The 17,214-nt window shown below is 44.5% G+C and overlaps 2 protein-coding genes across 2 annotated transcripts; one reads left to right on the forward strand and one right to left on the reverse strand.

The window, feature by feature from the left end:
* Positions 1-564: 564 nt before the first annotated feature.
* LOC308382205 (tetraspanin-33) lies at positions 565-6,294 on the reverse strand (the record flags this gene model as incomplete). Its single annotated transcript, XM_080859897.1, has 8 exons — positions 565-669; positions 1,095-1,256; positions 1,783-1,911; positions 2,613-2,708; positions 2,885-2,959; positions 4,647-4,771; positions 5,793-5,850; positions 6,238-6,294. 8 exons carry the CDS (start codon positions 6,292-6,294, stop codon positions 565-567), a joined length of 807 nt encoding a protein of 268 aa, XP_080716023.1.
* Positions 6,295-7,459: 1,165 nt separating this feature from the next.
* On the forward strand, positions 7,460-12,767 carry reep6 (receptor accessory protein 6; the record flags this gene model as incomplete). The annotated part of the gene is made up of 5 exons (XM_080859909.1): positions 7,460-7,595; positions 8,752-8,845; positions 9,287-9,425; positions 10,344-10,512; positions 12,655-12,767. The coding sequence occupies exons 1-5, from the start codon at positions 7,469-7,471 to the stop codon at positions 12,765-12,767; spliced, it is 642 nt and encodes a 213-aa protein (XP_080716035.1). The 5' UTR covers positions 7,460-7,468.
* Between the last annotated feature and the right edge of the window lie 4,447 nt (positions 12,768-17,214).

The raw sequence follows: 17,214 nt of genomic DNA on the forward strand, positions 1-17,214 counted from the left end.
CGAGCAAAAATCACTGTGTTCAATACGTTCAAAAACGTCAATGTCATTTAAATTAAACACCAGACATTCACCAGACGTTCAGACATTCACCAGCTTGTACAAAAACATTTTACATTGCATTTAGTAATTTAGGAGATGCTTTTGTCCAAAGCGCCAAAAAAGGGAAATAATTTGCATTAAAATTTTGAATGCAAACAAAAGTTATCCAATTCACCAGACATTCACCAGCTTGTATAAAAACAACAACAACAACAACAGCTAAATCACAGTAGTAGTTCCGGCAGTGTGTCTATGCATTAGAAATGTACATAAGAAACACACAGATTCCCAGTGAAGATCCTTCTTTTGCTGAACTGGAACTGGATCTGGCAGGGATCCACCTGGGTAAAGAGGGTTAGATACCCAGAGATGTGTGACCCTGAGAGCTTGGTCCTCTTTGCTGCCTCCATGATTGTAGAGAGGGAGATGTTTACAGGTGTGTGTCACGGAAAGCTTCATCATCTTTGTTGCCTCCATGATTGTAGAGAGGGAGATTTTTACAGGTGTGTGTCTCAGAAAACTTTATCATCTTTGTTGCCTCCATGAGTTTCTCAGGCTGAGGAGCTTCTTCTTCTGTAGTGATCTTCTGATGCGATACAGCTGCACTGACGCCAGGCACACCATGCAGAGCTGTAGGAGCAGACACACAGCATTAAAACGGCCTTCAAACAGCCTTCTCCCACTTTCTCCCAAGAACATTACAGAATATATAGGCCTACAATTGATCACAGATGCATTATTCCCAGTTTATTACTGTACTGTTTCATTCAGTAAAATTAAAGTTCAAAAGTTTGAAAGAAACTATAGCAACAATGGTTTTCTTCTTTCTAAACTAAGCATTTCTATTTGGCAGGGGGTATGGTTGAGTATGACCGTAACCTTGACAATCTCTTAACTTGCCCATCTTGTACTACACAAAACTCAGGTCTGACTAGAACCCCCCCTTCACCAGTGACTACAACCCCCCCCCCCCCCCTTCACCAGTGACTAGAACCCCCCACCCCTCCAACCCCCCCTTCACCAGTGACTAGAGCCCCCCCCTTCAGCAGTATCACCTCCAGACAGAGCAGCCCCAATGTGATCCCCCCCACCAGCAGCAGGTTCTTCTTCCCCCAGCGGGCAATCTTATCCAGGCAGCCGATGATGAAGACGTCCTGCGCAGCATCCGTCTCCTCCATACTTTGAGTCTCATAGCCACACATGGTGTTGAACACCGTCTGAGAGACACACAGGAATCAGACTGTAGTTACACCTGTGACTTATTATCAGTAGAGCTTATTATCGTGTTCTCACTATTTGCTCATTAACAACATACTAATAACCCTTTTGTGTTGTGCTATGCTTAATTACATCATTTGTATGTGCACGCTAAAGAGATAGCACACACTTTTCCCACGTTAATGATTTAATATGAATTATCTACTAATTACTACAGGTGATCACTATTCCCCAGGCTAGCTAAAGCTGCATATGACCAGGTGATCAGGTAATCACTATTCCCCAGGCTAGCTAAAGCTGCATATGACCAGGTGATCAATATTCCCCAGGCTAGCTAAAGCTCCATATGACCAGGTGATAAGGTAATCACTATTCCCCAGGCTAGCTAAAGCTGCATACCAGGTGATCAATATTCTTCAGGCTAGCTAAAGCTGCATATGTTGGAAGAGTGTCCCCAGGGTGATGGGTTTTCTGCACAGACAGATTCTCCAGTAAGCCTGAGCAGAGGGGGGCGCTCTGTCCCACCTCGTTCTTGTTTCTCCTGCAGCAGGAGAAGGGCACTCCGCACGCCTCCAGACCCGGGTTGCTCTCCTCACACTGGAAGTACAGGTTGTGACCCCAGTCCGTGTAGGTGTGGACACCACAGCACTGGAACTAGTGGACAGCCCACAGAGCACAGACAGACACGCGTCAGTCACACACATCAAAGACACACATCAGTCAAACAGAGCACAGACACACACAGCACAGACACACACAGACACACACACAGCACAGACACACAGACACGTATCAGTCACACACAGCGCAGACACACAAAGACACACATCAGTCACACACAGCACAGACAGCAGACACACACAGCACAGACACACATCAGTCATACACAGCACAGACACACACAGCACAGACACACATCAGTCACACACACAGCACAGACACACACAGCACACACACATCAGTCACACACAGCACAGACACACATCAGACACACACTGCACAGACACACATCAGACACACACAGCACAGACACACATCAGACAGACACAGCACAGACACACATCAGTCACACACACAGCACACACACACACAGACACACATCAGTCACACACAGCACAGACACACATCAGTGACACAGAGTTATCTAGCTACACACGGATATTAAAAAATTAGCATTCTTCAAATGTTGTAATGCATACCCCATAGATAAGTGATCTTGCTGATGTGATTGCAAGTGAATGTTTTCTATTGGATATTGCAGAGTATGTTTTCACCAAAAATATGAATAAGCAATATGTTTGAGTGTATATGCTGAAATAACATCAAGAGTGGTTATACTGGAGGTTATATTTGACCTTTTTCTGTATGAAGTCAATGACGTTTTCTAAGTCCAGATCTTCACGGTAACGCACAATAGCCTTCCGCATCAGCAGTTCTGTCCTCTGTAACACCTGTCAGCACAAACTGGTCTTTAAAGAGGCGCATGCACTATTAAATGTATATATTACATATTACAGAAAATGGAGAGTGATTGTGGAAAGTGTGTGTGTTTGTGTGTTTGTGTGTGTGTGTGTGTGTGTGTGTGTGTTTGTGTTTGTGTGTGTGTGTGTGTGTGTGATGTGTTTACCATGTCAGAGTAGAGAAATCCTAGCACACCAGCAGCAATCTGAAGGAGGAAAATGGCCAACAAAATCCCTGAAAACTGAGCAGAGAGAAGCAATGGCTTAGTGTTTTCCTCATGACCTACTCCATGTGTAAAACATACACTCAGGACATAGTCCGTATGTAAAACATACACTCAGTGCCTACTCTCTGTGTGAAACATACACTCTGTGATAGAGATTATTCCAAACACTGTTAATGACTTAAGAATATAATAATCAAGTGCCTTGTATTAATATATTCCTTGTATGAATCATGTGCTTATGAAAGCAGGAGCATGACTTTTCTCTGTGTGTGTGTAACTAGAATATTAGGTGCCACTAAGTCTGCATATGAACAAGAGCATGTTTAGACCAGAGGAGATAAGAAAGGAACTGTGCTTCTTCCGACCTTGGCAAAACTGCCATCCTTGCAAGACAGGGAGCCTCGGACGTGAGAAATCCACCACGTGATCATCCCTGCTGAAAGCTAAACCTCTGACTATATAAACCTTGTGCGAAGGGTTTATCATGGCCTTCACTGTCAGCCTTGTGCTGGTAGGGGAGCCCAATTGCAAATGTCTTTGCAAATTGCAAATGTCACATGTGTCCAATTTCCGATTTCAGTCCGATTTAAATTGGATATTGGACACATGTGTCTCCCCAGAACTAGATTCATTGTGTCCGACTTGAGTCCCACTGGACTCCGATGTAAACCCCTGGACACACGATTCGATTCCGCTGGTAATTGGACTGGGTGCGCATGTGTCTCTCGTATCTGATTCAAATTGGACAACAACAACTTTTGCACGTGCTTGAGATCGTTCCCACAGACATATAAATGCATCATATATAATGTATATGATATGATAAACGCTGCTAGACGCTCAGTTCTTGTGCTCCCTCTCATTCATGTTGAAATACTGAAAGCGAAAGTGAAACTGGAACGCAACTGTTTGGGACAGAACGCTAATTCAGTGAACAAATATTTTCATATTACTTTCCACCAGTTGTTAGTCATGTAATCCATTCATATCGATGTGAATCAATCAATACTAATACAACTTTAACTGTGGTGTGTTTTTGTTTCATTTCACAACGTATTTACTGTATAATCAACGGTAGCAGATGTAAACATTCCGCATTTGATTTGAACTGTCGCGGCCAAGAACTAGATTGGTCACTGCCATGTGCTTTGAGATAGAGCAGTTAACCCCCCATGGAGACCCCATGGAGAGAATTGGATGGGATCGGAGTGCTGCCATCATGTGCCCGCAATGTTTGTTTGTCTAATAAATATACTTTCATGCAGCTCCGGAGTCCTGAGGTAACTCTGTTTGACACATCACCTCTCTGTGTGTTATGTTGTGTACTCCACATGAGTATCTAGTCTATGTAAAACTATCTGTAGTATTTGCAGTCCAGTGCATCCATACATTAATTTCTGTGAGAAGGAGAGGATTCTGGACTCAGACGACCACCATCTCATATTGTCTAGTAAATATGATGTATTCAAAATGGCTGTCCGATAGCCTGTTAGCACCTATCATAAGTCATTAGCTTTGCTATGACCTAATGTCTCTCCCACACTGTCTCTCCCACACACTGTCTCTCTCTCACACTGTCTCTCTCACACTGTCTCTCTCCCACACTGTCTCTCTCACACTGTCTGTCCCACACTGTCTCTCACACACCATGTGACCCACTGTCTCTCCCACACTGTCTCTCCCACTACACACTCCTCCTCACCAGCTTTAGCAGTGCAGCACCATTCCGTAGCGCGCCAAAGCAGCCGAAGAAGGTGATGGTGAACATCAGAGACCCGATCACGATCAGCAGGAGGGCCGGGTCCGCTGTCAAAGTGTCCATAGCATCTGGGGAAGAGGGAGGAGCTGATCACCCTTCGGAGACATCAACTTAAACAGTAGGTATTTTATAACGTCTCTCTCAGTAGCCATAGTACAGTCAGATATTATCAGATACATCAGATTACTGTTGTGTAGTTTTACATATGCCTCATGAAACACTCTGTCCTCATCCAATAGTTTTGTGATGAGTATGACTGGTGACAAATAACTTTGCACCATCCCACAGCTATTGCAATAGCAATGCCTCCTTTCGCAATTCTACTTCCACGTTATCACACTCTATCAATCTCCTCATAATCACACGCTATCAATCTCCTCGTAATCACACTCTGTCAATCTTCTCGTAATCACACTCTATCAGTCTCGGTTCCAAAACTTAATCCATTTCAGCTTCTACTTTAGATTGATGTAATCGTCATGGTAGCTTAACACTTACCCATTTTCTCATATCTGAAGTCCTACACCCCCCTCTAAGAGGGTGACTGCATCTATCTGTCAGGCCGAATTTGACTTTGTCTGTTTGGACGCTTTGCCAAGGAGTTGAAGTGTGTATGTAGCAACTAGGGAGACTTGTTGAAGCAGAGGCTTTGCTGTGGTTTACTGGTTATGGCAGAGCTCTACTGAGGTATTAAACACGAACCCTGTAATAAGTGTATAGCCCCGACATGGTTCTACACAGAAATACGCATGTATTAATTAAGGAGAAACAGCCAATCACTAACTTAACTCACTGATTTGAATTGGAATAAGTTTTAAACTACTAAGGCTGGGTGTTGCCAGGTAACTTCCTAAGCCTGCTGATCTTCATTTAGTGACAGTAGTAACTTCCTGTAGTGACAGTAGTAACTTCGCATTGAAATGCTGATGAAAGAATAGAGAGCAGGACAGATAGTATAGTGTGAGTGTGTGTGCGTGTGTGCGTGTGTGTGTGTGTGTGTGTTTGTGTGTGTGTGTGTGTGTGTGTGTGTGTGTGTGTGTGTGTGTGTGTGTGTGTGTGTGTGTGTGTGTGTGTGTGTGTTTGACGCACCTTTCTCTTTGGCAATCTTTGCATAGATGCCAACAGCAATCAAGACAGCACTGGCAACCTGAGCCAAAAGAGGAAAAAAAGAGGCTATTTGTGTCAGTCAATGCCATTTATAAAAGTCATTACATTCAAAATTACACCCCTCGCTACTATAAAAAGAATGTGTGTCAAGCTGCCAATACTGTAATACCCACCCAACCAAACATACACAACTCCGTATGAGCCTTTCTAATAGGGCTATGGTGATTAATATACATACACAGTATAATTTAGCCTACATTGCACAGGGAAAAGTCTCTAAAATACATTTTCAACATTTTCAACAATATAATTCCCAGTGCAGTGTATTTTGTATGCCTATCCCATTAGAATAGCGTCCCAGATAGTTAGGAGAGGTGGGTCCCACAGGCACAAACAACGCGGCTGTGCTGACGTAGCAATAACATACCCAGAAAATGTAGCAGCAGAAAAAGAGCGTGTACTTAATGGCCCGGTAACCTCTCATCTTCTGGCCTTCCTATGGGACGTGAAGGAAAGTTGAACGCAGACATCCAAGCACAACCATAGTACATGATCGAGAGACTTCCATACCGCTGTGGCAGAAGGCGCGTGCGCCAGAGCGTGTGAGAACTTGTCGGTGCAGGTTAAGTTTATGGAGGAAATTCCAGGGGATTGATCGCGCATAGTATTTGTGACACACGGCAGAAATACCACACCGCTGTCAACATCTGCAATCAGGTACAGACTAAATACCGCCACCTCCTGTCTACTTCAAGACCTTGCATGAATGTATTCGAATGTATTTATAGGTTTTGCCATTGGCGTAGGCGAAGCCTTAGGCCATGTCCAAACAAACGCTGTAAAGCCTACAACGTACTGAAAAAGCCTTATCCACCACTATGCTGGTTTTAAAGAATGACTGGCTGTTGCCGTTCAATTAACTTTACCCCTTTTGTAATATTGTAATTGTAATTTGTTTTTCAAGACAGGGACAGTGCACAATAAAACATTATTCTTGTACAACAACATAATATGCATTGTGCCAGGTTCTAGCAGATTGCTATTTTCCACCTGTAGTCCCTGGGCAGGTTGATTAAATAGTACATTGTACTTTGTACTATACTTCAAACTGGCATGTAAACTAATTGTTGCCTACTCGGCTCGGCTGCCAAATGTCTCTGACATGTACAACTGTACAGTGGCCCTCACTGCGTTAAGATGAAAATTAGAGGAAAAGTAAGCTACGTGAATTTAAATTAGTGAGGTATATATACTAATACTAATACTAATATTAATACTTATTTAAATTCACGTAGCTTACTTTCCCTCTAATTTTCATCTTAACTCATAGAGAGCACAGGTGTATGTTGCATATGTGTGAAAATGAAAGCAGTCACTCATGGCATTTTTTTTTGCAACAGGGCAAAGCAAAAGGTGTAAGAACTTTACCTGTTCTCCCCTACTTGGGTATTTCCCCCTGAGTATACTAGTGCCTCTATTATTGGCTTCTTATCTGCCAGTCACGACGGATGATCCTTCCCCCCCCCCCCCCCCCCAAGCACAAAGTGACGCACCGGTGCTTCTCTCTAAAGCGGATTGACCAGCTGGCAGGCACCAGCGCGTACTGTCAGCGAAATAAAGAACCTGTTCATTTTATGCTGCCACCATACTTTTCAGGCATGTTCGCGCTATTTAACAAGTTAAAAGAGCGTGCCGAGAAGTTCCTGAACGAAAAAAACTTTGTGACAGACTGCCTGTCCAAAGTGGAAGAATGGACAGGAATAAACAAAAAGTATCTTGCAATAGGTATGTATTTTCTTTGGCACGAAGAGTTGAGGTTGATTTAGCCTTTGTTCAACAGTGTATTAGAATATTTGTGACCCAAGAACAATTTTATTTCATAGCATTGATCTACTGAAAATATATGAGCAAAATTGGCCTCCATAATCCCAGAGTAATTTACGGGCAACAGGTAAAGACTGTAATGCGGTTATGTCGGAAGCTGGGCGTTCGGATGCGTTTCTGTTTCCACACTTTCACACGTGTGCTGCAGATTAATTTAGTCTAACAACAGCGACAATATTTGTCGTGATATTTCTCTGGTGTTGTTGCGAGTTAATAATGAATCGATTGCTTCTTTACAACAAAGTATAATTTCATTTTCAAAAAATGGATTAGTCTTACGATAGCTAAAGGCTAATATCCAAAAGCTCATTAGGCCTCATTAATTCTAGTTCATTAATCAATTCATCGTCAAACAAGGGAACACATTTGATCGTCAACCAAAGACACAGGCCTACATTTTAAATTGTTGGGTGGAAGGCCACCAAACGAACATGAAATGCTAATCCCTGAGGCAGCAAACTAATCAGTCGTGACATGAATTGTTGAGTGAGTCACCCGCTTTACAGTGGCGCATTCATATTTCATATCGGCCTGTGCTGCACACACACAATGCATGATTAGCGGCTGAGAGAGACGGAGCCTACTACAGCCGCGAGGGGCAGCCTCAGACGAATCTGTCAGTGGTGCCTGGCGCGCTGCTGCTCCTGGCTGCTGTACTGGTCAATATGCATCTGAACTTAAATAGGCACATATACACAAGGACAAATAAACTGATGGACAATTTAAGAAAGAATAACATCTTACTCAATGAATAGGTACACTGGTATGTATGAAGATGTAGCCTAACTTTGTAACATCACTGACAGCGGAGTCTAAATTGTGTGTCTCCTAACAGTGCTCTGTGCACTAGGTGTGGTTTGAATACCAGGGGCATAAATTCACCTGCTTGCTTTATCTATAATCTACCATAATCTATAGTCCAGTTCACGGTGACTGTTTGGCCATGATTTGCATATTCGGTTCTTATCTGTGTGAGTTCTGGCTGCTGCCCGCTGAACCTCATAGACAGTGTGGTTCATTTGGCTATCCTGTGGTCTCCTCCTCCTGTCCTGTCCAGGTGCCACCTCCCTAACTGGCCTGTATCTCGTGTACGGATATGGAGCGTCGCTGATGTGCAACCTCATTGGCTTTGTGTATCCTGCATATTACTCGTAAGTGGCAGCTTTCCTCAGATTTCATCAACACCAGCGATGTTTGTGTGTGTGTGTGTGTGTGTGTGTGTGTGTGTGTGTGTGTGTGTGTGTGTGTGTGTGTGTGTGTGTGTGTGTGTGTGCGTGCGTGCGTGCGTGCGTGCGTGCGTGCGTGCGTGCGTGCGTGCGTGCGTGCGTGCGTGCGAGCGAGTGTGAGCGAGTGTGAACTGGATCCAGTATTTGAATGAACAACTGGAAACTAGATTTCATTCAATTTGCAATGGAGTCCTAATAGACCTATTTGACAGCAGTGTGCTCCGATGTCGCCTGATTGAACATACAGTAACAGTAATGGCACTCTGAGATTCGGCTGAATGTAGAGTGTGCTATGAATTAAATTAATTATTATTATAGTATTGGTAACACCTTTAACCCTCCATAACCTGTCTGCCCCCCCCCCAGCATTAAGGCCATTGAGAGCCCAGAGAAGGACGACGACACCAAATGGCTAACATACTGGGTGGTGTATGGCGTCTTCAGTCTCGGAGAGTTCTTCTCTGACATCTTCCTCTATTGGTTCCCCTTCTACTATGTTTGCAAGGTACATATTCCACCGAAGAGAGCAGTCAGAGATCACATTAGTACATGTTCCACTATAGAGAGCAGTCAGAGATCACATTAGTACATGTTCCACCGAAGAGAGCAGTCAGAAATCACATTAGCACATTAGTTCCACTATAGAGAGCAGTCAGAGATCACACATGTTCTGTTATGCAGGCTAATGGCAGTATTACTAAGAGAGCAGTCAAAGATCACATTAGTTCATGCTCCACCATAGAGAGCAGTCAGAGATCACATGAGATCTGTTATGCAGGTACATGTTCCACCTAAGAGTGCAGTCAGAGATCACATTATAGTACATGTTCCACCATAAAGAGCAGTCAGAGATCACATTAGTTCTGTTATGCAGTTATATGTTCCACCATAGAGAGCAGTCAGAGATCACATTAGTTATGTTATGCAGGTACATGTTCCACCTAAGAGAGCAGTCAGAGATCACATTATAGTACATGTTCCACCATAGAGAGCAGTCAGAGATCACATTAGTTCTGTTATGCAGTTATATGTTCCACCATAGAGAGCAGTCAGAGATCACATTAGTTATGTTATGCAGGTACATGTTCCACCTAAGAGAGCAGTCAGAGATCACATTATAGTACATGTTCCACCATAGAGAGCAGTCAGAGATCACATTAGTTCTGTTATGCAGTTATATGTTCCACCATAGAGAGCAGTCAGAGATCACATTAGTTCTGTTATGCAGTTATATGTTCCACCATAGAGAGCAGTCAGAGATCACATTAGTTCTGTTATGCAGGCTAATGGCAGTAAATACTCAACAGACATTTCCTGCCATCTTTTAATCTGTTTTGTCTTTTTCAACCCCCCCCCCCCCCCCCCTCTATTTCTGTCTCTCTATGTCCCTTTCTGTCTCTCTCTCTCTCCTGTCTCACTCCAGTGCCTGTTCCTGCTGTGGTGTATGGCTCCAGTGGCCTGGAACGGTTCCCAGGTGTTGTATAGGCGTGTGGTGCGTCCCCTCTTCCTCCGTCACGAGGCCACCGTGGACAACATGGTCAACGACCTGAGCGGCAAGGCCATGTCTGCCGCCGAGAACGTCACCAGAGAAGGTACTAAGATCATGTCAGAGTATGACGACGTCACAGAACTCACCGAAATAAATCTTTCGTATGGGAAAGAGGCGGAGCTGGCTTCGCTGCGGTGGACTAAACCAGATGTTAATTCACAATCGAATGATGCAGGATCCATCACACTTCAGTTCAAATCCGTTACTAGTAGTGTAAAGTACAACGTAAGAAAGGTGGGGCTCTTCCAGTTGAAGAAGAAGCAGTAACTGGTCAATTTGCCTTTATTTTCTTTGTTTTTTCTTAACTCGGTAAATGTGTTTTTTATGTTCTGTTCCCAAGCCCATTCATTTAGCTCAAAAGCCAAATGTACCACTAATGAACTTAATAAACGTTGTTCAGCAAACGACACTAAATGGTCCTGCATCATATTTTAAGTTAAATCAAATCACTCCCTGCGTAAAGCCAAATATGAGCATAATAGAAATTTGAATTGGTCCAACATATACTGTATGATGGCATCTTCAGTGACAGAGTTCTAGATCTATAGCACTCTTAAGAACGGACATTTTCTTTAGGCACTTTATACAGCCCAAGGCCTTAATTACTGAGAGCCAGAACCCAAGCACACAGCCCTCATCTCTCCATTGAAAAATGAGTAACTCTGGCACATTATTTTGGTTTTACACTAGACAGGGACTTGTTACTAAACTAAGTTTAACTAATTCTAACGAATTAGATTTGTAACACTACTTTGATTTAGTGAGCTCTTTCTTTCTTTGTCTCTCACTTTTTCTTTCGCTTGTGCACTCTCTCTCTCTCTCTTGTTCTCTCCAACTCAGTCTCTCATTCTCTGTCTCTCTCTCTCACACACACACACACACACACACAGTTTCATTTTGTGCCATTCTTATCTTTCAATGAACCCGTATGTGTCATCAATTTGATTAATAATGCCATTACTTGCTGCTGTACTGATTTAACTAAATATAATTCATCATGAGCTGGTAAAATGTTTCCTAATAAATATCTCCTGGAAGCACACATGTAAGCCAGCAGACCTCATGTACTGTATCCAGTCATCTGGGGGAAGGTAGGATCCATCTCTCTCCACTACCCTCCTCACCAAAATGTCACTTAACAAAGAGAGAGAGTTAGTGAGAGAGAGAGAGAAAGGTAGAACAGGAGAAGGAGTGGCAGTTAAGTTCACGAGAGAGAGAGAGAGAGAGAGAAAGGGAGAGAGAGTGGCAGTATAGTTCACGATAGAGAGAGAAAGAGAGTCTCTAGTTATGCACCCTGCAGTCCACTGTAGCTACTTGTAGCGCTGAAATCAACACCTAAACTGGGGACTGTTGTTGCTGTGAAAGGTCAGGGTTTCTGTGTGTGTGTTTTGCTGGCACATGGCCTCTGGATTACATCACACTGTGAATCTGGATTATACTCCACGGCCAAGTCCGAGGTCAGAGACGGCTTAGAGACAGTAGCCAGGAAGCAGGCCCACAATTAGATCTCCGTTTTTTAGCGACTCATTTAGGAAGTGAGAGGAAGATAGAGAGTAGACGCAGAGGAATTTCGAAAAGCAGACTCGGAACAGATTTGGCCCCGGTTCCGGTCCAGTCCAGTCCGCTAGATCTGTGACTGATCTCTCAGAGTCTGCTTCAGAGTCATGTGCTGCCCCCCTGGTCACTAGGGCAGTTTGGAGAAACTGTGGATATAAATGTGAATTTATATCTTCCTTTAGTCACTGGATTTGTGTTATTATCAAAAGTAGTGTAGAACTTGGCATGCTTTCCTACTGTTCTCTCTTCTCGTGATCCTCAATGGTCTCTCTTGATTGTTCTCCCTTTGCTTCCTCCTCCTGCTCGGTCAAACGTTGAGTGTGTGTGTGTGTGTGTGTGTGTGTGTTTGTGTGCGTGTGTATGTATGTGTGTGTGTGTGTGTGAGAATGTGTGTGTGTGTGTGTGTGTGTGAGAATGTGTGTGTGTGTGTGTGTGTGAGAATGTGTGTTTGTGTGTGCGTGTGTGAGAGAGAGTGTGTGTGTTTGTGTTTGTTTTTGTTTGTGTGTGTGTGTGTGTGTGTGTGTGTGTGTGTGTGTGTGTGTGTGTGTCAAAGCTAGCCTCTGCTGCACGTTGTGTGTGTTTATCTCCATGTGCTTGTTCTTCTCCTTCTCTTCCTGCTCTGCTGCAGCGCTTCACATGTTAGCCAAGAACAAAGCCCACACGATGGACACAGTAAGACGGAGAATGGAGAGTGCCACTCAAGGACAATTGGCTGAACCTGTACGTCTAAACCGTCAGTAACCATCACGCTACAATCCTGGCACTGCCAGCAGTAACCATCGTGATACAATCCTTTGCTAAAGCGCCCAACCATCTGTTGCCCCTGTGCCTTCCCTTTAGCCTTCCATCTCCCTGATAGGCCGCCCACGTGCCTCTTATGCCATAGTGAATTAAGTCTGTATGTAAGCTGAAGTTATAGAGGTCGGAATCAGTAGCAGGTTGTTGCTTTGTGTTTAACCCATAGACGTGATGTTAGAGTTTAACCCATAGACGTGATGTTAGAGTTTAACCCATAGAAGTGATGTAAGAGTTTAACCCATAGACGTGATGTTAGAGTTTAACCCATAGACGTGATGTTAGAGTTTAACCCATAGAAGTGATGTAAGAGTTTAACCCATAGACGTGATGTAAGAGTTTCACCAATAGACGTTATGTTAGAGTTTAACCCATAGACGTGATGTAAGAGTTTAACCCATAGACGTAATGTTAGAGTTTAACCCATAGACGTAATGTTAGAGTTTAACCCATAGACGTAATGTTAGAGTTTAACCCATAGGCGTGATGTAAGAGTTTAACCCATAGACGTGATGATGGAGTTTAACCCATAGACGTGATGAAAGAGTTTAACCCATAACCATGCTGTAAGAGTTTATCCCATAGACATGATGTTAGAGTTTAACCCATAGACGTGATGTAAGAGTTTAACCCATAGACGTGATGTTATTACTAGATGGTAAATGTCTGTTGTCTTTTGTTGTTGGTTGGTGGATTTGTATAAAGTTATATATTAGTATATATATAAAATGAAATATGATTGGGCCTTAATCTACGTAGACGCTGTGCGCCATATCTGTTCGAGAGTGATCACCAATCTAGGACCAGTTTTGTCAAAGATCAAAGGGCTCCGTGCTCTACAATCTTTGTTTCTTTAGGGTGCTTTATAGTTTGACCAGCATCAAGACCTTCAGACGTATCAATGCAGCTAGCTAAATCAGGTAGCAGTGCCCCAGAGCAATGCAGCCAGTTAAATCAGATAGCAGATAGCAGAGCCCCATAACAGATTCCCCGGGCCATGCCCCCTCACCAGGTGCTTCTGCACTGATCTAACCCTCACCTCACCTGGTCTGTACCCTGTTACCTTAGTTAACCCTTTCACAGCAGCTGGGGAAACAGAAGCATGCAACTTTTTGCTACAACCTCCTTTTAGGTTCTTATGCCCACCGTGAATGTGATGCTTGTCAAAATTAAAGTTTATAGTCAAATGTGTCAGAGTGACACTAGTAATTTAGCTAAAAAGACAATTACTGCAGACCCTTTTGATTTTCTCTCTTCAAACTCTTATTTTAAGTATCAGTGTTGTTCTGTCTTGCTTGTGTCCTTCTGTGTCTTACTCTGTGTGACCTGTCTGCCTTCATCTAACCCTCCTCCCCTCATTCATGTATTCCTCTTCACCCTTTCACGCCGGCTCTGCTGTAGCCTGAGCCTGAGTCCAGCACTGACTAACTGGTAAGTATCTCCTGTTCACCCACTCATCTCACTCTCCTCTTGTTTCCCTTCATCCCTTCATCCCTAGTGCTGTATCACTCTCCTCTTGTTTCCCTTCATCCCTTCATCCCTAGTGCTGTATCACTCTCCTCTTGTTTCCCCTCATCCCTAGTGCTGTCTCACTCTCCTCTTGTTTCCCTTCATCCCTAGTGCTGTCTCACTCTCCTCTTGTTACCCTTCATCCCTAGTGCTGTCTCACTCTCCTCTTGTTTCCCTTCATCCCTAGTGCTGTCTCACTCTCCTCTTCATCCCTAGTGCTGTCTTACTCTCCTCTTGTTTCCCTTTATCCCTAGTCCTGTCTCACTCTCCTCTTGTTTCCCTTCATCCCTTCATCCCTAGTGCTGTCTCACTCTCCTCTTGTTTCCCTTCATCCCTAGTGCTGTCTCACTCTCCTCTTGTTTCCCCTCATCCCTAGTGCTGTCTCAATCTCCTCTTGTTTCCCCTCATCCCTAGTGCTGTCTCACTCTCCTCTTGTTTCCCTTCATCCCTAGTGCTGTCTCACTCTCCTTCATCCCTAGTGCTGTCTCACTCTCCTCTTCATCCCTAGTGCTGTCTTACTCTCCTCTTGTTTCCCTTTATCCCTAATGCTGTCTCACTCTCCTCTTGTTTCCCTTTATCCCTAGTGCTGTCTTACTCTCCTCTTGTTTCCCTTCATCCCTTCATCCCTAGTGCTGTCTCACTCTCCTCTTGTTTCCCCTCATCCCTAGTGCTGTCTCACTCTCCTCTTGTTTCCCTTCATCCCTAGTGCTGTCTCACTCTCCTTCATCCCTAGTGCTGTCTCACTCTCCTCTTCATCCCTAGTGCTGTCTTACTCTCCTCTTGTTTCCCTTTATCCCTAATGCTGTCTCACTCTCCTCTTGTTTCCCTTTATCCCTAGTGCTGTCTTACTCTCCTCTTGTTTCCCTTCATCCCTTCATCCCTAGTGCTGTCTCACTCTCCTCTTGTTTCCCCTCATCCCTAGTGCTGTCTCACTCTCCTCTTGTTTCCCTTCATCCCTAGTGCTGTCTCACTCTCCTTCATCCCTAGTGCTGTCTCACTCTCCTCTTCATCCCTAGTGCTGTCTTACTCTCCTCTTGTTTCCCTTTATCCCTAATGCTGTCTCACTCTCCTCTTGTTTCCCTTTATCCCTAGTGCTGTCTCACTCTCCTCTTGTTTCCCTTTATCCCTTCATCCCTAGTGCTGTCTCACTCTCCTCTTGTTTCCCTTCATCCCTTCATCCCTAGTGCTGTCTCACTCTCCTCTTGTTTCCCTTCATCCCTAGTGCTGTCTCACTCTCCTCTTGTTTCCCTTCATCCCTAGTGCTGTCTCACTCTCCTCTTGTTTCCCTTTATCCCTTCATCCCTAGTGCTGTCTCACTCTCCTCTTGTTTCCCTTCATCCCTTCATCCCTAGTGCTGTCTCACTCTCCTTCATCCCTAGTGCTGTCTCACTCTCCTCTTGTTTCCCTTTATCCCTTCATCCCTAGTGCTGTCTCACTCTCCTCTTGTTTCCCTTCATCCCTAGTGCTGTCTCACTCTCCTTCATCCCTAGTGCTGTCTCACTCTCCTCTTCATCCCTAGTGCTGTCTCACTCTCCTCTTGTTTCCCTTTATCCCTAATGCTGTCTCACTCTCCTCTTGTTTCCCTTTATCCCTAGTGCTGTCTCACTCTCCTCTTGTTTCCCTTCATCCCTAGTGCTGTCTTACTCTCCTCTTGTTTCCCTTTATCCCTTCATCCCTAGTGCTGTATCACTCTCCTCTTGTTTCCCTTTATCCCTTCATCCCCAGTGCTGTCTCACTCTCCTCTTGTTTCCCTTTATCCCTTCATCCCCAGTGCTGTCTCACTCTCCTCTTGTTTCCCCTCATCCCTAGTGCTGTCTCACTCTCCTCTTGTTTCCCTTCATCCCTAGTGCTGTCTCACTCTCCTCTTGTTTCCCTTCATCCCTAGTGCTGTCTCACTCTCCTCTTGTTTCCCCTCATCCCTAGTGCTGTCTCACTCTCCTCTTGTTTCCCCTCATCCCTAGTGCTGTCTCACTCTCCTCTTGTTTCCCTTCATCCCTAGTGCTGTCTCACTCTCCTCTTGTTTCCCTTCATCCCTAGTGCTGTCTCACTCTCCTCTTGTTTCCCTTCATCCCTAGTGCTGTCTCACTCTCCTCTTGTTTCCCTTTATCCCTTCATCCCTAGTGCTGTCTCACTCTCCTCTTGTTTCCCTTCATCCCTAGTGCTGTCTCACTCTCCTCTTGTTTCCCTTCATCCCTAGTGCTGTCTCACTCTCCTCTTGTTTCCCTTTATCCCTAGTGCTGTCTCACTCTCCTCTTGTTTCCCTTCATCCCTAGTGCTGTCTCACTCTCCTCTTGTTTCCCTTCATCCCTAGTGCTGTCTCACTCTCCTCTTGTTTCCCTTCATCCCTAGTGCTGTCTCACTCTCCTCTTGTTTCCCTTTATCCCTTCATCCCTAGTGCTGTGTCACTCTCCTCTTGTTTCCCTTCATCCCTTCATCCCTAGTGCTGTCTCACTCTCCTCTTGTTTCCCTTTATCCCTTCATCCCTAGTGCTGTATCACTCTCCTCTTGTTTCCCCTCATCCCTAGTGCTGTCTCACTCTCCTCTTGTTTCCCTTCATCCCTTCATCCCTAGTGCTGTCTCACTCTCCTCTTGTTTCCCTTCATCCCTTCATCCCTAGTGCTGTATCACTCTCCTCTTGTTTCCCTTTATCCCTTCATCCCTAGTGCTGTCTCACTCTCCTCTTGTTTCCCTTCATCCCTTCATCCCTAGTGCTGTATCACTCTCCTCTTGTTTCCCTTCATCCCCAGTGCTGTCTCACGCTCCTCTTGTTTCCCTTCATCCCTAGTGCTGTCTCACTCTCCTCTTGTTTCCCTTCATCCCTAGTGCTGTCTCACTCTCCTCTTGTTTCCCTTTATCCCTTCATCCCTAGTGCTGTCTCACTCTC

Source organism: Sprattus sprattus (genome assembly GCF_963457725.1).
Source record: "Sprattus sprattus genome assembly, chromosome: 2".
Lineage (NCBI taxonomy): Eukaryota > Metazoa > Chordata > Actinopteri > Clupeiformes > Clupeidae > Sprattus > Sprattus sprattus.